This window comes from Solenopsis invicta, chromosome 10 (assembly GCF_016802725.1).
Source record: "Solenopsis invicta isolate M01_SB chromosome 10, UNIL_Sinv_3.0, whole genome shotgun sequence".
NCBI lineage: Eukaryota > Metazoa > Arthropoda > Insecta > Hymenoptera > Formicidae > Solenopsis > Solenopsis invicta.
Window position 1 is genome coordinate 4,147,477 of NC_052673.1, and position 20,562 is coordinate 4,168,038.

A 20,562-nucleotide genomic window follows, 5' to 3' on the forward strand; every position below is an offset into this window, starting at 1 on the left:
ACTTTTCTGTTATTTGTTTAAATAAGAATACAATTAGAAGATTGTGACGTGACGCTCCGCAGCGCCGTCCCGGAGAGCGATAAGGCCGTGGAGGGTACCCTGGGGTCCGCCTCTCTCTCCCCCGGGAGGGAGACGGGGACGTAAAAACCCCGTTGAAATACCGCCTCTTACCGCTCTTTGATTTTAATTATCCGCATGTTTTTTGTTGTACCGTCACGTATAGCCTTGTTAAGAGCGTTAAGGCGTACCTGAATCAGCGAAACCCGAGCGGACGGCAGTGCGAAATGTGTATGCCCGACGAAGATCCGAGCGGAGGCGTCAACGAGGAAGCTGAAGGAGCGACGGAAGGCGCACCGCCGCCGAACCCGCGCCGGAAAGCTAAGTCGCGGTTCCGCCTATTTATTACTACCGCCTATCTTCCCGAACAACACCTGTATTAACGCCATCCTTTATTGTAGCGAACCTTGCCGGAGGAGCCTCCAAATAAAACCAGCGGACTGCAGGCCGCTGAGCCATCATCCCGGAGAATGCTGTCAAAAGGCCTGGCCAGCCCGACGACCGCAACAGGGAATAGAATGCGAACCTGGAGCGTCAACGCCGAGAAAGATTTCGAAACGTCCCACAGTGGTCATTTTTGCTAATCTGAGCGAACAAAAGTCAAAAATCCGATTGGGCATTTCAAACTCTTTTGTTGCGTAAAAATGAGCTTGAATGCTTGGAAGTATGAAATCTAAAAATGAATAATTTTTAAATCGAATGGGAAATACTCGATAGTACCGTCACGAACATGTTTCTGCAAGTCTTGGCGCGCGCCCGCTCATCGCGGCTCGCGGTCGCCCTCATTTCGATAAGCGAATTCATGCTGAATAGATGCGTTTTATCTGTTCCTACTATGGATCCTACAAATATAAGTAAGTAAGCAACTTATAATGTAAAAATAGTAAGAATTTTTTGAATATAGGTCAAGGTTTATGATTTTAAAAATTTGCTTTAAAAATTGCTATTTTTAAATATATTTTACTAAGTTTGATAGAGTAGAAAACTCGGGATTGATATGGATTGATCAAATGAGTTAAATGAAGTTATTAAATTACTTCTTAATAATAGTTTAAAATTAAATTTAGCTGCAACTATTCGCAACTTTAGATTATGTATTCATTTTAAGGTCTGATATGCGGAGTCCGACGAGAAACATTATTTTGCGTTTGGCGAAATGAATCAAATATTAATAAAAAAACTGACGCAGTTTTGAATTTTTTGATGCAGAAAAGTGATTTTTTAGAGTACAAGAATTCAAAATGTATAATTGAGAAAAAGATTAGAAATTTTTGCAGCCAATTAATGTTAAAATGGAAAAAATGCCATCGTAGTAATAATTTATTTGTCTCAATAAATAAGAAATGGCTCGACGGAAAAATTATTTTTGAGGAACTTCTATCTAAAGAAACTCCATCACGATCTGGGAGACCAGAAAAATCGTTCGCTAGCTGTAGTGACTCGGTCAAACGGAGGAAAGTTCGTCCACTCTTACAGACGTTCACTCAAGATGAACTGATTTTCGCGTCAAGAATGAGTCTTAGGTGAAGTGGAAAAAGAAATACAGCTGATTTAATTAAACAAGTATCTAGTTCTCCTAAGAGAGCGACAAAAATAAAAAAAATGTGTTCCAATGTACAGCAATTACCAACAAAAATTACACCTGAAAAGGCTCTCGCTTTGTACATACGAGGTGTGTTCAAAAAGTATCGCGAATTTTGAATTTTCGCGGGTTACGTATATTCGAATTTCGATCTTTTTGTGGCGTTATGTTGGTACTCATGTCTCTCACTTATGCCGACAAGCTCGGCCATTTTGAATGTTCACTTAATTGTTGACAGCTGCTTTGCTTGCACGTGTTTTGGATCGTCTTCGATTTTTACCTATTAAAAAAAATGGATCAAAGAACCTGTATCAAATTTTGTGTGAAAAACGAAATTAAGTGCGCGGATGCATTCCGAATGTTGACTGTGGCATACGGAGAAGCTACCTTGGACCGAAGCAACGTTTATCGGTGGTACAAAATGTTCTCAGAAGGCCGAGAAGATGTGAACGACGAAGAGCGTTCCGGACGCCCGAGCACTTCAACAACAGACGAAAAAATTAATGAAGTGGAGAAAATGGTATTGGCCAATCGTCGAATCACCGTTAGAGAAGTTGCTGAGGACCTAAACATATCGATTGGCTCGTGCCATTCGATTTTTATCAATGATTTGGGCATGAGACGGGTCGCCGCGAAATTCGTACCAAACGCCCCTGCTCACATATCGTTGCTTGTGCGCGACTTTTTGGCCAAAAACAACACACTAATGATGCCGCAGCCACCGTATTCCCCAGATCTGGCCCCCTGTGACTTTTTCTTGTTCCCTAAACTGAAGAGGCCCATGAAAGGACGACGTTACGCTACGCTTGACGAGATAAAGACGGCATCGAAGGAGGAGCTGAACAAGATAAAAAAAAATGATTTTTTGAAGTGCTTCGAAGATTGGAAAAACCGTTGGCACAAGTGTATAATATCTCATGGGGATTACTTTGAAGGGGACAAAATAGATATTCATGAATAAATAAATAATTTTTGAAAAAACACAAAATTCGCGATACTTTTTGAACACACCTCGTAAATACAAAAATGACAAAAAAACAATACATTGCTATAAAACAAATCAGTACATCTCATAATACAAATATTTATCCAAATTATAATGCACTATTGCTCGCAAAAAAACAATGTTACCCAAATGATATAACAATTAATGAAATTTCATCCGAGATCAAGCTCCAATCATTAGTGGAACATACAGTCCAAAGACTACTTTTCGTTCAAAGTGACAAACTTAAAGATATTATTGATAGCGGTAGTACTCTTGAAAAAATAAACATTTATTTCAAATGGGGTTGTGATGGTGCAGCCGGGCAAAGTTGCTATAAGCAAGTTTTTCAGTACGAAGAAAATAATGACTCATTTCTGTTTTTAATTTCTATAGTGCCATTACGAATTATAGCAGAAGTTTGTGAAGACAAACAGGAATTTGTTGTTTGGCAGAATGAATCTAGCTCATCGACAAAATACTGTCGACCAGTGAAAATAATTTTTCACAAAGAAACAAAGGATTTTGTCAAAGATGAAATTAAAAACATTAAAAAACAAATAGATGAACTTTCTCCAGTTATTACAAAATTTCATGAGAATTCAATACCATGTTATTCCTCATTTTCTTTGACAATGATTGATGGTAAGATTTGTAGCTGGTTAGCCGATACACCTGATCAAAATTGTTATCTTTGTAAGGCTTCTCCAAAGCAAATGAATGACATAGATGCCATGTTAGAAAGATCGATTACGGAAGATAATTTAGAATATGGCATTTCAAGTCTTCATGCATGGATAAAAACGTTTGAATGCATTTTACACATCGCCTACAGATTAGAAATACGTAAATGGCAAATCAGAAAAGAAGATAAAGAAAAGATGGAAACAAGAAACAAGGAGATACAAGAAAAATTTCGTCGACACATGGGTCTTCTAGTTGATATGCCTAAGCCAGGTTTTGGAACGACAAACGACGGTAATACGACGAGACGTTTTTTCAGAAATCCCGAATTGGCTTCTAAAATCACAGGAATAAATGAAAAATTTATAAGACGAATGAGTGTCGTATTAATTACTATTTCCTGTGGTTTCGAAGTAGACAGCACGCTATTTAAATCTTATTGTATAGATACTGCAAAGATCTACATCAGCTTGTATCCTTGGTATTACATGCCACAGAGTTTACATAGAGTACTAATTCATGGCGCAGATCTGATTAATAAATCAGTTCTATCAATTGGACAAATGTCCGAAGAAGTACAAGAATCACGGCATAAAGACGCGAAGCAATACAGAGAATTCTTTTCGCGGAAGTTCTCTCGGCAGCAGATACTCGAAGACATGATGCATATGTTGCTTATATCATCTGACCCAGTAATTAGCAGCTTTCGAATATCACAACCTAAGAAAAGTAACACTTTGCCATTAGAAGCTATGAAAATGATCAAATGTGTCGATAGAAATTCATTAAATAGTAGTAATGAAAGTGAATCTTGTGATAGTAGCGATAACAATGAGTAAAACATGCTTTTTTTCTTTTTTTTTATTTATCTCTCAATGTACCTTATAGAATTACGTTATTATTTTATTACATTCAAATTGCATTAAAAAATTCCTTCATTTATTTATTTTTTGCATTTGTTAGTCTGTATGATACGTTTCTTTATTTGCATCATCAAAAGCAAATATATGACTAATGCTTTGTAAAATTTGGTTTTATTTTATATTTTAGCTATTTTTCAGCAATATATTCTTAAAAATTTATAATGTGTATTCATTAAAATTAATTTTCTGTCCTTTAATAAAATTTTCCAAGCATTAATTACACGTTTTATCAAATAAAATAATTTCGCTCACTCAGATCGACAAAAGTGACCACTGTGCGTTCCGTCCGTCCCGCCGATCGCTGAGTAGAAGAGCGGCAGTCGCCATACAACGTAGCAACGGCGCGGAGCACCGAGGGAAAGCGAGAGGGCCAATTGCAAGTACCGGAGCAAGGGAGAAGAACGCACTACCGACCGCTCAAGAGAGATTACCGCTAGGAGCGAGAAGGATGCGCGTGGGAACGCGAACCAATCATCGGCGAAAATCGGCGAAGAGGGACATTGTGACGTCACGAGAAAATTCGGCAGAGCCCGACGAGCCGGAAAGCGCGGATCGGCTTATCACTGTCGTGTGCGCCACCGCAACGAGAGGTACAGCCCAGGAGCCACCGATCATCGCCTACCGATATCTCATTGTAAGCCGCCGCTCCGGTAACCGTAAGTTAAGTCCTTGAATGAGGGTCGATCTCCGTGCATTTCCCGTAGTCATACCGTATACCGCACTTAAGTAAGCGGTGCATCCCGCGAGTAATTAACTGTGCCGAAGTGACGACACGTCTAGCGAGATCGACCACAGCTCAAGTATCGTTGAGTCCCTCTCGGGGTAAGGGCACCGACAGTCACTCGTATCGTTTAGATTGTAAGTAAAATCGCGTATCGTCTTGTGCCGCGTAATTGTGAATTGTTGTCTCGTATCGAGCCGTAGTATTAAGGATTACCGTACCGTATCGTGCCGTACCGGGGGATTTCGGAGCAGGATTGTGCTCCGGCCGAACCCGTCGCGGAGAGTTTTTGTGATAGCGGGATCGCTCGGTGCGTGGAATTCGCGCGGTTCGGTCTCGGCGAGACGCGGTACCGTTCGGTCTCCGCGAGATTCGTAACGCCGCGGAATTGCCGCGAGGACCGCCGGCGATCGGAGTTCCGCGAGATAATTATCGGGATTAATAGTCGCGAGTGAGGGCGTGACTCCCGTACGGATTTTATGTGCGAGGAGAGTATTATTCGTGCCGTGCGAATTCACGTGATGATCATGGTCGTGCCGCGTGTTGTTATGTCGTAGTAATTATCGTGCCGCGTATTTTGTAATTCGTCCCGTCCTGACGTGTCCTGCAATTTGGTGATCTCTCGATTTTCTTTGGGACGTTTCCGCATAGCGAGAGTGCGTCTCCGTTAATTCACGTGCCGTTCGCGTTAATCCGTCTTTTCCGTTAATTTTCTATTCTCCAGATTACTCTAAAAGTATCGCCCACCGCTTGTAACTGCGTAACTTTTGTAAATTCCCTGTACTCGTTCACCGTTTCTCTAATGATGCTAAAATATATTATCTCTTATTGTTAAAATTACCCATGGCGTTGTGATTGCGTTTCTCACCCCTTCCCCGCTACACTTAAGAACTGCGCCCCTCTGCCATTTGTGGAGCAAGCCGCGGGCAGCGATATTCGTTTTGCCGTGTCGCGTATTTACCGCTTTTCGTGAAGTGGTGCAAGAGATCGCGCCTGGCGCCCAATTACTAATTAAGTTGAGAAATTTTCGTTACCGCCCTCCTTTCCCCTTTTTATTGGGCATACTCTTCTGCGCTTGGCGAGCGCAGGAAAAGTCGCAAGGTATATTTTTAATATATTTTTAAACGAATTTAATTATTTCTTTTATTTTAGGTAATAAACAATGTTAATAATTAATTATTAATAAGTAAAATAATTGACGTTTAGAATAAAAAGTAATTTAAATAAAAAAAAAAGACAGTGCCGAGGCTCGAACGCATGATCTTTGGACTGTGAGTCCAGTGCGTTCGTTGCGCGGCTAATGAAATGCTACAGTTGGACCTTTATATTTAAGGTAGATAACGTGCTCGCCTAATTTCAACCCTTACATTCTCGAAAACGGCTGCGTATCTACGGCTAATATTACAGGCGTAATCTTATATTTTCCTAATCTACCACCACACTAAAGCGTTAGTTAATTAAAAAACTCGGTTGGCAGTTGGGGTATTCTCCTTGTTCGCCTGAGAAATAGAAGTTTACACTACGTTAATATAATGTCATCGGCAGGTAGCAGAGTCCCATGCTAGCGCGGTATCGTTATGAATTAAATTGTCAGCGTGTACCGGTGAGCATAACGTTATGTGGCGTTGAAAATGGCATACAAATTCAAAAACTAAACTTAGTAACCAAATGTATTATAACGCTCCATATTATATGAAAAATTATTGCTTTCTATGAGACTTTTATTTTTTGCCATTGTAACGTGGGCTTTAACGCGCCGCTCGGAAAGAACCGGATTTATGAATGTTCCGTTTTATGGGCCCAATGGTTAAGCATATAATTATTAGGCATCTCTCTCCGCGTAATTCCATCGTCGGCGTACCGGCCACAAGATTAATTTATAATAATCGCGAAACGAAAGAGTCTATTGTCACACAGAATCGTATAAAATTAAAAGAAACTGTGTTATTGCACAAAATGCTGATCTTCCTTGTGTGTTTGTATAATAGATCAGTTTTTTAATCCAAAAGTTAATCATTGTGCGCAAAAAAATTTTGCTTTAAAATTCATGTTTACGTTGATTGCTGATTTAAAAAACTCGCTTTATTTTAGATTTGCTTTGTTGTAACAAACCGCCTTTCCGCTTCCCCCTCGGACCGTCCACCGTTCCGAGCTGTCCGGCCGAACAACCGCCGGACAGCGTAAACACGGCGCGTAGCGCCAATAAGACACATAGACACCGGCGTAGCGCGCGTTGACGCATCCGCACGTGAGATCGCCGTGACGGATCTCCGCGCGCACGCGCTCGACCGGAGTGGCGACCGCTGGACCGATCTCGAGCGGCGGGAAGACCCCGATTCCGTACCGTTCCGTACCCCCGCACCGTCCCTGCCCTCGAGATTCGGGTATATAAACGCCGCCGCTCCGAGAGTCGAGGCTCTCTTCTTCTCCGTCCGATCTCCCGTCCGCAGAAGAAAGCCTATCCCGAGTGCTCACAAGGAGTTAAGCGCCTTAGCTTCCGTCAAGCGATCTTGACACGAGCCATCCGCCTTCTTAAACCGCCGGTTCACGGGCTCAAGTCTATCTTGGGCTCCACCAGGAGATCCTGGTAGTCGGCACTTCCCGATCCGCCGTCCCGTCTCGATATCGACTCACGACCTGGGGTGTGAAGTTCCGCGCCTCTACCAAGAGCTCTTAGCGTGAGTCGATCACCACCGCCGAACATCGCGGTATTAACCGCAACACGCCGCGATCGAGACCCAGTACAGCTGTACCACGCGCGCGTCGTCTACGGCCGTGGTCGCGGCCTTCGGCAAGGTCACGGTACCCGCGCCTCAACAAGGATTCCGAGTTCCGAGAATCTTGGCTCGGAAATCCCGCGAAACTTGTAAATAGACCCGTGTATAATACCGCGTTAAAGGCCGACCGCTACGAATCTCGCGTGTAAATACCGTTCGTCCGTCCGCGCGCTCTGGTTTCCGTTTGTCCGTCCGCGCGTAATTTCTAAGTTGTGTTACGTCCGTCCGAGCGTCACCGCCATCCGTCCGTCCGCGCGTCGTGGCTAAAACGCCACGCTACTGTATTGTACGATACGTTACGCGAAATAAATTCGCTGCTTTCTTTCCACCCAACAAACTGTCTAGTTCTCTTGGCGACCTCAATCCGCGTCCGAGTCCGCCGAACTCACGTCGCCCCGTGCGCGGAAAAAGTCAGGTCGTTACATGGCGCCCGAACAGGGACCGTTTCCGTTTCCGATCGCGGAGAACTAGACCCGTACCGATCCGATGCCGCGGAGCTGGATATACCATATCGACCGCACCGAACTTCTCCGTCAGTTACGCCACGCCGATCTCGCTAACGTCAACGAGCTCCACCGCCGACTCAGCGAATTCCTGGTGTTGCACCCCGAACACGCGCCGGCCGGAATCATGATCGATCCGCCCGCGATTAACGTCACCGTACCGGAACCGACCGCACCGACCGAAAACGACTCCCCCGCGAAGGTGATGAACCTGATCCGTAAATGGGGATGTCACTTCGACGTGAAGGACCCGGTGTCCTTCCTGGAACGTATCGACGAGCTACAAGCCGAATACGGCTACGATAACGCGTTGCTCCTTCGCGGACTACCGGAGATGCTACGGGGAGATGCGCTCCTCTGGTATCGCAACAACCGGACCGCGTGGGGGACATGGCAGGAGTTCCTCGGAGAATTCCGAGAGTACTACCTGCCGCGCCGCTATTTTTCTCAGCTCCGGCGGGACATTCAAGCCCGAACGCAGGCTCCGGACGAGCCGTACCGCAAGTACGCGACCGACGTACTCACGATGATGCGGCGCGCCGAGGGTTACGGAGAGGAGGAACAGCTCGACCTCCTCTACGACAATATGCACCCCCGATATAAGTTATACGTCCGCCGCGACGACGTTCACCGTGCCACCGAATTACTGCGGGGAGCAGAAGAATTCGAGCACATTAGCTCGCAATGCCGCGAGCGGCAACCCGCGCCGAAGCCGTCCGCGAATTCTGCTGCCGTCGCCTACGACAAGAACGAATGCTGCTAGCGGTGCAAGCAGCGCGGCCACACGCGATTCGAATGCCGCCGCGCGGCCCGCAAGTTCCGTTCCCAGTGCGGGAAAGATAACGTGTATACCCGCGACTGCCATCCACCGCCGGGAAACGCCACCAGGACCGGGGGCACCGAGACCGCTCCTCGGTCCTCCGAATAAGATACAATCCGCGACCGCACGTCGATGTCCCCGTCGGGACACCACGCTCACAGCCTTGCTAGACTCGGGCTCCGAAGGCTCATTTGTGAGTACCGACGCCGCCGAACGCCTCCGCGGGAAGGGGTACACGACGCTACCCGTCACCGGCCGGATCTACCTCGCGGACGGCTCCAGCACGCCGGTAGAGACTTGCCTCGTACTGCCGGTCGTATTCCCGGCACGCTCGTTCCGACACGAATTCCGCGTGCTACCCGGACTCGACGTCGACATGTTGATCGGCGTCGATGTCATGGCACGAGCCCGGATAACGATCTCTCCGCCGCCGTTACACCGGGAGGACGACCGCGCACCGCGAGACGCCGCTCGCCCGACGACCGCCGCCAGTACCGAACCCGCGGAAGACGCACGGTTACAGGCTTTTCTCGCCGAAGAACTGCCAAAGTTCAACCATGTACGCGGACCGACCGATCGCGCGGAGCATGTTATCCGCGTCAAGAACCATCCGCCGATCAAGCAGCGTTACCGTCCTCGAAATCCGGCGATGCAGGCGATCATCGACCAAGAGGTCGACGAGATGATACGCGCCGGTGTGATCGAGCCGTCTCGCAGCGCATGGAGCTCGCCGATCGTCATTGTGCGCAAGAAAGACGGAAAACCGCGGTTCTGCATAGATTTCCGCCGCGTAAACGAGGTAATGGAACGCGACGCCTACCCGTTATCGCAAATACCAGCCACGCTCGACAAGCTGAGAGGCGCGCGTTACCTCTCGACGCTCGATCTAATGAGCGGCTATTGGCAGATACCCCTGGCACCGGCAAACCGACCCGTTACCGCTTTTACCGTGCCGGGGGTTGATGCAGTTTAAAGTGATGCCGTTCGGGCTTCACTCCGCGCCGGCCACGTTCCAGCGGCTGCTCGACGATGTCCTCGGACCCGAACTAGAACCGCGGGTTTTCGTCTACTTGGACGATATCATTGTCGTCACCAAAAAGTTCGACGAGCACCTCGACACACTGCGAGAGGTTTTCCGCCGGTTGCGCGAAGCGCGACTCCGACCGAACGCAGAGAAATGCCGTTTCTGCACGGAGCGGCTAAAATACCTCGGCCACGTGGTCGACCGCGACGGAATCCGGACCGATCCGGAGAAAACGGAGGCTATCGTGAACTGGCCCGCGCCGCAGAACGTGCGGCAGATACGGCAGTTCCTTGGCCTCGCGTACTGGTACCGCCGTTTTATTCGCGACTTCGCGACCGTCGCCGCACCGCTCACCGCACCGCTCACCGCACTCATTCGTAAAAACGCCCGCTGGTCGTGGGGGGACCACGAACAGGCGGCCTTCGACGCGTTAAAAACAACGCTCACGTCCGCACCCGTACTAGCCTGCCCGGATTTCGAGCGACAGTTCGTGTTACAAACGGACGCGAGCACGACAGGACTGGGCGCCGTGCTCACCCAGTACTTCCCTGAGGGCGAGCGCGTCATCGCGTACACGAGCCAAACGCTCAACAATGCCGAGCGCAACTACAGCGCGACCGAGCTTGAATGCCTCGCCGTATTCTGGGGAATCCGCCGAATGCGAGACTACCTTGAAGGTTACCGCTTCAAGGTAGTCACCGATCATCAGTCACTTCGGTGGCTGCAAAAACTGGACTCACCGACCAGACGTCTAGGCCTTCGAACTACGACAGTTCGACTTCGAGGTGCAATACCGGAAGGGGACATTGAATAAAGTCGCGGACGCGTTCTCACGGCAAACGGCCGTTAACGTCGCCGCGAACACGGCTTGCGCGTAGTACCGGAAGTGGTGGGGCATCGCCTCCAACACTCCAGACGCCGCCCCGGACTTCCGTATAGCGGACGGTCGCCTATACCGGCACGTACTCCACACGTTGGATTTCTCCGACGCGCCGAACGACACGCAGTGGAAGGAGTGCGTGCCGCGCGAAAACTGCACCGAGCTCCTCTAACGGTACCACGACGCACCGACCGCCGGGCATCTCGGAACCGCGAAGACGATCGCTCGCATCGCCCGCCACTTCTACTGGCCGGGCATGTTCCGCGATATCTCGCAATACGTACGACAATGCCGAACATGCCTGGCCTATAAACCGGAGCAACGGCGACCGGCCGGACTGCTCCAACCGACCGACGTGTCGCAACCGTGGCAACATGTGACAATCGACCTGGTGGGACCGCTTCCGCGATCGATCAAGGGGCACACCTGGTTGTTGACGATGCAGGACCGGTTCACGAAGTGGCTGGAAATGCGAGCGCTCCAACGCGCTACAGCCGCGAATGTTACCGCCGCGCTGACCGAAGCCGTAATCCTACGACACGGATGTCCGGAGGAGATCTGGTCGGATAACGGTACCCAGTTCCGCGACCCTGACCGATCTACTGCGTGCGCTACGAATCCGCCACCGTCTTGCGCCGGCGTACGCCCCGCACTGCAATCCGGTCGATCGCACGAACCGCACCGTAAAGACGATGATAAGACAGTACTTGAACCGCGACCACCATAAGTGGGGTGAGCGCCTCGCCGAATTGCAGTTTGCGTACAACACCGCGACTCAGACGCTATGGGGCATACGCCGGCATTTTTGAACCACGGCCGCGAGCTGCGACGGCCGGAGGAACGCGCGCCAGCCGGCACACCGCAACGACCGCACGCGTTACAGCGCCGGCTGCGCGAAACATACGAGCTCGTCCGCATCAAGCTAGCGCGCGCGTTTCAACGGCAGCAACAGTATTATGATGCGCCGGAGAGAATGGCGACCGAAACGGGGAGACTGGGTGTGGAAGCGTGACCACCCCCTCTCCCGCCGTGCGGATGCGTTCAACGCAAAACTCACGCCGAGATACATTGGGCCGCTGGAGGTACGTCGCGTCATATCGCCGGTAATCTACGACCTCCGAAGCGCGGGGGGCAAGTGGTACCGGCACATCCATGTCCAGGACCTTAAGCCGGCCCCCGCTCCAACCGAAGAACAAGAGAGAGAATCCGACACCGACGACGACGACGACAACGCGGCATACGGCGCGCTCGTGACTCGGCCGCCGAGCCGAACGACTATCCGGCAGGAGCGGCACAGCAGCACGGCCGAGACACGTGGGCAAACACCGACAACAAGCGCGCGCACCGGTAGCCGGAATTCGCGCGCTGTTACGAAGAACCGACCGGCTCATTCTCAGAAGAGAAATGGAGCACGGCGGTATCCTCGCCGAAATCGACGAGCTATTAGGCGAAGCCCCGGAGCATTACGATCCGGCCCGGGAGGGAGCAGCCGGCGAAGTCGAGACCGCCACCGGACCGAGGAGACATCCCCGTGGCTGTTTCCCGTCCAAGCTGACCGACACCGCCGAGTCGTACGTCCGAAACGGCCCCGATATCGTGGCTCAAGGGACCGCCACCGCCGGTCCCGCAGGTCATCGCACCACAGGGACACCAGTCGCGACCGACGCTCGAACCCGACCGGGTCATGGGCCCCGCACCGCCGCCACCGATCGCCGTAGAGGTCACCCCCGGCACCGTCGTGGACGTGCCGTACTTTGCGGTCCACGTCAGCCGCGCCTACACCGCGCGAGTAAAGAACCGCCGCTGGAGACTGCAGTTTGACCGGGCGGGACGCCTCCGCTCCAGCAAGGAGATTCGGCTCGCCACCGAAGACAGCAAGACAAAAACATGGTTTTAGGCCTCTAGATTCAGGCCTACTCGAAGGGGAGGGGGGTGTAACAAACTGCCTTTCCGCTCCCCCCTCGGACCGTCCACCGAGCTGTCCGGCCGAACAACCGCCGGACAGCGTAAACACGGCGCGTAGCGCCAATAAGACACATAGACACCGGCGTAGCGCGCGTTGACGCATTCGCACGTGAGATCGCCGTGACAGATCGCCGTGACAGATCTCCGCGCGCACGCGCTCGACCGGAGTGGCGACCGCTGGACCGATCTCGAGCGGCGGGGAGACCCCCACCGATTCTGTACCGTTCCGTACTCCCGCACCGTGCCTGCCCTCGAGATTCGGGTATATAATCGCTGCCGCTCCGAGAGTCGAGGCTCTCTTCTTCTCCGTCCGATCTCGCGCGTGGGCGCGCGTGGCGCCCGTGGGCGCGTGGCGCGCGTGGGCGCGCCTGTGTGTGTGCGTGCGTGTGCGTGCGTGCGCGTGCGTGCGTACGTGTGTGTGCGTGTGCGTGTGTGTGAATGTGCGTGCACGTGCGTGTGTGTCAATGTGCGTGCGCGCACGTACGCGTGTGCGTGCGTGCTTGCACCTCTTAAATCTTTATTATTTCTACACTTAGGTTATACCATTGTTGTTTTTTCATCCAAAAATTTTCCTATTCTAACCCACGTGGTACTCTCTTTAATTTCTATACAAACCCTAGTTGTACTATCTCTATATTATCATTAAGAAATCTTTTTACTCCATTCAAGTGGTATTTACTTAAAAATAAATATCTTAAATTTATTCCAATCTAAATGTATTTTTTCAAAAATGTATGAAATTTTAAATTTTTGCCAATTGTAAGGAGAATACATGGCTCTTTGAAATAACTGCTGCACTACTTTTAACAAATAAAATGCAAGTGACAGTATTTTAATTTTTTAAATAAAACCCAAGTAGTGATATTTTTAATTTTTTTATAAATAAGTTTCAAATGGTATTTTGTGTAGTTTTAATGAAAAATCTGTTCTAATCCAAATGAATGTATTTAATTGAAAAAAAATTCAATGGAATATATATATTATTTAATCTTAAATATTAAAAAATTTTTAAACTACAAAAACTTGGCGCTGCTAGGTAAGAACAGCAATAAAAGAAATGGCCATAAGAAAATATACGATAAATAGAACACTTGTAAGATATGCGTTATAAAAGTAATTATGCGAAGTAAGTTAAAGATTAAATTTCTTTAACAGTTAAGTAACACTGTAAATCATTATAATTTTCTAAGTTGCTATAACTATTATATTTTACAACCCTATCGGAATTGTAACATACTGAGGACAGACAAGTAAGTCCAAAACATGTTTATATACATAATTGTATGCGAAATCTGCTTATAGATGATCTTTAAATTTTTAAATGTTATTGTAAAATCTTTATTTTGCTCCACTCGAACTTGTTTGTCACTTGTTATAATTTATTCTTAAATATTTTGAGCTGAAAAATAAAATTATTATTTTTATTGTTATAACGTTATATTTAGATTATATTTAGATATCTATCAGCGCCAAGTGTTTGTAATTTAAAAACTTTTTATTTCAATAAAACCTTATATTTTTGTTTCCTTTTTAATTTTTTAAGATTAATTGTTGTATATTCCATTGAAATTAATTTCAATTAAATACATCTACTTGGATTAGAACAGACATTTTATTAAAAATACACAGAAAATACCACTTGAATTTTATTGAAAAAGAAATTAAAGATACCACTACTTGAGTTTTATTTTAAAAAAATAATATTATTTGCATTTTATTTGTTAAAAGTAGTGCAGCAGTTATTTCGAAGAGCAATAAGGTACCCGAGCCGAATAAAGCCCACCTAACTTATTATTATTTTTTTTTTTAATTCTATTTATTGAGATATTAAAATAAACTTTGTGAGAATAAAATCTTTATTTGAATAAATGCCACAAAATACAAATACATTTCTTTAACAATATCTTTAAACAAAGAAAAAAATTTTTTTTTTAAAGTTTGACATTGGGCCTTATTATAATCTCATGTGTTTAATAAGGCCCAAATCGAAGACAAATAAAAAATGATAAAAAACTTAAAAATTATACAAAATTTTATTGTAATGATATTTTTTCATGATTTTTTAGTTTAAATTAAAAGTAAATTATCTTTGGAAATCATCTTTGGTATACGTCTTTAAAATTGATATTGCCTTATATCCCTTACAATCTTCTTGGATATATCAATGGCTAAATCTAACACTTACTTAAAATAATAATCACTCAATATTGCATAGTATGTGAAGACGGTTGTAAAAGATATGAGGCAATATCAATTTTAAAATCTGTTAATTTTTCAAGTTAAAATAGTTTTTCAAGTTTTCATGTTAAATTTTTCAAGTTAAAAATCTGTTTAAGAAAGAACGTGGCAGAATGAACCTGATGGTTGATCTGGATTTCTGCCACGTTATTTCTTGAACAGATTTTTAGTGACCCTCTGTGCTTTGTAATTTAAAGCTTTTTTTCACGAACTGCAAGCTGAGGAAGTTTTGCGTTTAGGAGTTGATAACAATTCTTCGAAACGGCGTTTTTGAAACAGGCGACTGATTTTCCTCATTTTCATTAAAGCGTTGGACTAATGGAACGTCTTCATTATCACAGACTCTTTCAGTTGGAGTTTGATCTTCTGTCGTTGAATGTTCTGTTAAAACTGATGGAGCAAAAATAGATTCTGGTATGGCTTCAGGATTAAATAGATACAAACCTACAGCTCTAAATCCATTATACGAGGTATGATCAAAAGGTAAGGTGACTTTTCATTTTTATAAAAAATATTCATTTATTCATCCAAAATTATGTTATCCCCTTCAAAATAATCCCCCTTTGATACAATGCATTTGTACCAGCGCTTTTTCCAGTCATCAAAACATTTCTGAAATGCACTTTTGGCCTTGAGCTCCTCCAGCGATGCAGCCAACGATGCAATCTCCTCAACCGTCGCAAATCTTCGTCCTTTCATAGGCTTTTTCAATTTTGGGAAGAGGACAAAGTCGCAGGGGGCCAAGTCTGATGAATATAGTGGCTGAGGCATGATGATAGTATTGTTTTTGGCCAAAAAGTACTCACTAGTAACGACGTGTGCGCAGGTGCATTATCGTGGTGCAGAATCCATGAGTTTTCTTTCCACACTTCCGGACGTTTTTTTCTTATTGATTTACGCAAACGCCGCATAACTTCAAGGTAATACTCCTTGTTTACCATATGACCTTGTGGTAGGAATTCTTGATGCACAACGCCATGGTAATCAAAGAAAACTGTGAGCAAAACCTTCACATTCGAACGAACTTGGCGTGCCTTTTTCGGTCTTGGCTCTCCTGGACTCTTCCACTGGGATGATTGGGCTTTGGTTTCGACGTCATAACCATATACCCATGTTTCGTCACCAGTTATAACCCTTTTGAGCAGATCAGGATCATCATTGACGTCGTTCAACATGTCTTGGGCGATGTTCATGCGACGCTGCTTCTGATCAAAATTAAGCAGTTTTGGAACGAATTTCGCTGACACACGTGTCATACCCAAAACATCCGTTAAAATTGATTGGCATGAGCCAAACGATATGCTAAGATCATCAGCTATTTCTCTAATCGTGACGATTTTTCAACACAATTTCTTTCACTTCCTGAACATTTTCGTCGGTTTTTGACGTGCTGGGGCGTCCAGAGCGAGGTTCATCGTTAACATTTTCTCGGCTCTCTTGGAATAACTTATACCATTTATAAACATTTTTTTTGCTCAAAGTTGACTCACCGTACGCCACTGTCAACATTTCAAGAGTTTTTGAACACTTAATACCATTTTTTACACAAAAATTAATACAAACTCTCTGCTCCATTATTTTCAACAGCAAAAAATCGCCGAGCACGCAAACACGAGTCTCACCTTTATGCCTCTCACATAAAAACAACACATGCTATATAGTCAAAACTGTGAACATATGATCGTGACGCGTGTACCAACACAAAAAAAAAAAATTTTGAAATTAGTGTACAGAGCGCGCGAAATTCAAAAAGTCACCTTACTTTTTGATCACACCTCGTATTTGATTGAGTCATACATTTTGACCATACTTTTGAAAATACTATATTGAAACTTACTTTGTTGATTTTTTTATCTGGATGCGTATCTTGATATTTTAAAAATTCCTGGTCCCAATAATGTTCAAAAGACCTATAAACTGATTTGTCAAGTGGTTGTAATTCATGGGTGGTGTTGGATGGTAAACAATAGAGTTCAATGTCGTGCTTTTCAGCGATTTTAACAATTGTATAATCGAGATGGCAAGTCGCACCGTCAAAAACAAGTAGAATCTTTCCAGCAGGTTTGAAAGAAGCAAGGTGATTTAAAAATTTTATAAAAAACTCAGTAGTCATGAAGCCTTTTTCTGCTATGCTTATTATGTTTCCTGGTGGTAAGTTATCAGTAAATTCTGACGTTTCACGTTTACCCTTAAAAATAATCATAGGTGGAATCACCTTACCTATAACTGACACACAACCAATTACTGTGACACTTTGAGCGTGTTCGTTTGCGATGAAATGAACGCGTTTAGCACCTTTTTGAGCTAAAACTGTTGGTTGATGATGGAGCGTCAATCTACAACCTTTTTCGTCCATGTTGAAAATTCTTTCTGGCTTATGTTTAATATCTAGCTCTATCGGAAGACTGTTAAGCTTATCAAAGTGGTCTTTTACAATGAATTCAATTTTTGGACACGAGCTTGGTTAAAAAGTTGTGCTTTTCTCTTTGAAATTTCAGGGTTGCGTGAGAAATGCTTTAAGCCATGAATTACCTGCTGTGCACTTTATAGCATTGAATGTATGAGAAATTTTATTTAATGTGCAAAATTTGTATAACTGATATTGTAACATCCTTTTAGTTATAGGTATATCAATTTCTGCCATTCGTAAAATCCGCTGTGATAAATCTTTCTCCTGTTCTGTAGTGAGAGTACTCTTCCGTCCAAGACGCTTTAAAGATGTGCCAGATTTTATATGATTGCGTAAGGTTCTACGAGAAATTCCATATCTTTTAGAAATATCTCTTTGTGAGAGCTTGCCCCGTTCAACTACTTTAAGAGCTGCTTCCCTAGACTCTGTGGTCCACTTAGCACGTTTCTTTTTAGTCTTGTCCATAATATCACCTACAACAAAAGTAATAAATGTGACGTCATGTATCCAGCAAAATATTAGCAAATTTTTTAGTAAGTTTAATTAAAATATTCAGCAAATTGGCATTAATTGTATCTACATTCAGCTTGTTTTGTTAACAAAGCATGACCTAACCTAACCTAACTTTTCAGGTTATCAACAAACTTTACACGGGTTGTTTTGTTACGCAAACAGATTTTGTTGTACATTTATCAACAATTTCATTGAATAAAATGTTTCATTTTTTTATATATGATTTTACATAAAATTTAGTACCTTTTTATCAATGGAATTTACAGTACGGAAATTTGTATCTTTAGCAGATTTGTCTAAGTGGAGACATTTAATAAGACCCAGACGCCATTTAAGTGGGCCTTATTTGATGAGTATAAAGTTTCTAAAAAATACATTTATTCTAAGAAATTGATGTATAAATTTGATGTTGTCTATAATTAGAAAGTTTAATAACATTGTAATATGTCATAATAAATCATAAAACAATGTATATAAACTACTCAAAAAAAAAATAGGGAACACTTTTCAGACACCAAAAATTAGGCTATTTTCAAATGACTTTAACTCGGTGAAAAATCATCGCAGATAAAAAATAAAAAAAGCATTTTGAAGCTTGAAGATCCAACTTTAACGCTCTATCAGCAGATTTTCAAAATTCTTTTAACTTCCTTGTCTTATGCAGTAAAAAAGCACACCCTGTTTTGTTCCTTAAAATTTTGTATTTTTGACACTTTGCAGCTCGACCAACAAATTTTTTTCGAATAATTCAAGTAAAGCTTCACAAACTACAACATTTTGCCTACAAAATGCTTTTTTTTAAATTTCTTTACGATTTTTTTTAATCGAGTTACGCAACTTTGAAGCTAAACCTGCATTTTTTACAAATGCTATCCGTACTCCGTGAAAAATTATCGTAGACAAAAAATTAAAAAACCATTTTAAAGCTCGAAGTTTCAGCTTTAACATGTTATCAATAATTTTCAAAAATTTTTTCAATTTCTTAGTACTATGCCCCAAAAAAGTTACACTGTTTTTTCCTTGAAATTACGTATTTTTAATAGCCTGTAGCTCAATAAAAAATTTTTTCTCGACAAATCCAATGCAAGTGCCATAAAGTATGACATTTTGTCTACAAAATGCTTTTTTAAAATTTTTTCTACGATTTCTTTTGACCGAGTTACAAGACTTCGAAGAAACACATTTTTTACAGTACATTTTTTTGAAAAATGACGTCTACCGCCGACATTAGCATTACCCAATGTGCACCACGTGGAGGTTGCCGGTCGGATTTTTGCACATCGTGTGTGTGTGTGTGTGCGTGCGTGCGCGCGTGCGTGTGCGTATGTGTATCACAGCAGAGATAAGGACCCCACAGTTCGTGACTTCTGCGATATTTAATGACTCCAAACCCTTTCTGCTGTGTGTGTGTATGCGCGCGCGCGCATGAGTGTTCAATAGTGTGTATTTCCTCCTCTCTGATCAATTACTGCTTGCAAGCGTTCTCGCATATTTATACATCTTGCAATACGATCTTGCGGAATGTTGTGCCAAATTTTTGTTAAAATTTCTCCCAATTCTTCTAAATTTTGTGGCTGTTCTTCGCAACGCCTTAATCATCGTTCTTGGCGTCGACGAAATAAACGCTATGATCGACGTTGCGTTATGCCAGTACGATCTTACAACGGCGGTGATGGGGGGAGGGGGTGTATATCACTTACAAGACGAAGTGATCTAGTGATCCTGCCACCTCCGGCAATGACGGGTGTTCGTTATATCAACGATATTCTACGACCACACGTTTTGCAATTAAATTGAACCTGTCGGAACTTTATTTTCATGCAGGACAACGCTCGACCTCATACGGCGAATATAACGCGACGTTTTTTTGAACGACACGCAACTAGACTGTTAAATCATCTCGCCAATAGCCCGGACTTAAATCCAATCAAGCACATTTGGGATAAAATGGAACGACGATTAAAGCGTCGCGAAGAACAGCCGCAAAATTTAGAAGAATTGGGAGAAATTTTAACGAAAATTTGGCATAACATTCCGCAAGATCGTATTGCAAGATGTATAAATATGCGAGAAGCCTTGCAAGCAGTAATTGATCAGAGAGGAGGAAATACACACTATTGAACACTCATGCGCGCGCGCGCATACACACACACACAGCAGAGAGGGTTTGGAGTCATTAAATACCGCAGAAGTGACTGTGGGGTCCTTATCTCTGCTGTGATACACACACATACACACCCACGCATACGCACACGCACGCGCGCACGCACGCACACACACACACACACACACACACACACACACACACACACACACGATGTGCAAAAATCCGACCGGCAACCTCCACGTGGTACACATTGGGTAATGCTAATGTCGGCGGTAGACGTCATTTTTCAAAAAAATGTACTGTAAAAAATGTGTTTCTTCGAAGTCTTGTAACTCGGTCAAAAAAAATCGTAGAAAAAATTTTTAAAAAGCAT

General features: G+C 44.5%; 1 protein-coding gene across 1 annotated transcript; it reads left to right on the plus strand.

Annotated features, from left to right (window-relative positions):
• The first annotated feature begins 8,359 nt into the window (after positions 1-8,359).
• LOC105203216 lies at positions 8,360-10,025 on the plus strand. The gene is made up of 2 exons (XM_026139156.2): positions 8,360-8,736; positions 8,837-10,025. Exons 1-2 carry the CDS (start codon positions 8,360-8,362, stop codon positions 10,023-10,025), a joined length of 1,566 nt encoding a protein of 521 aa, XP_025994941.2.
• Positions 10,026-20,562: the final 10,537 nt, after the last annotated feature.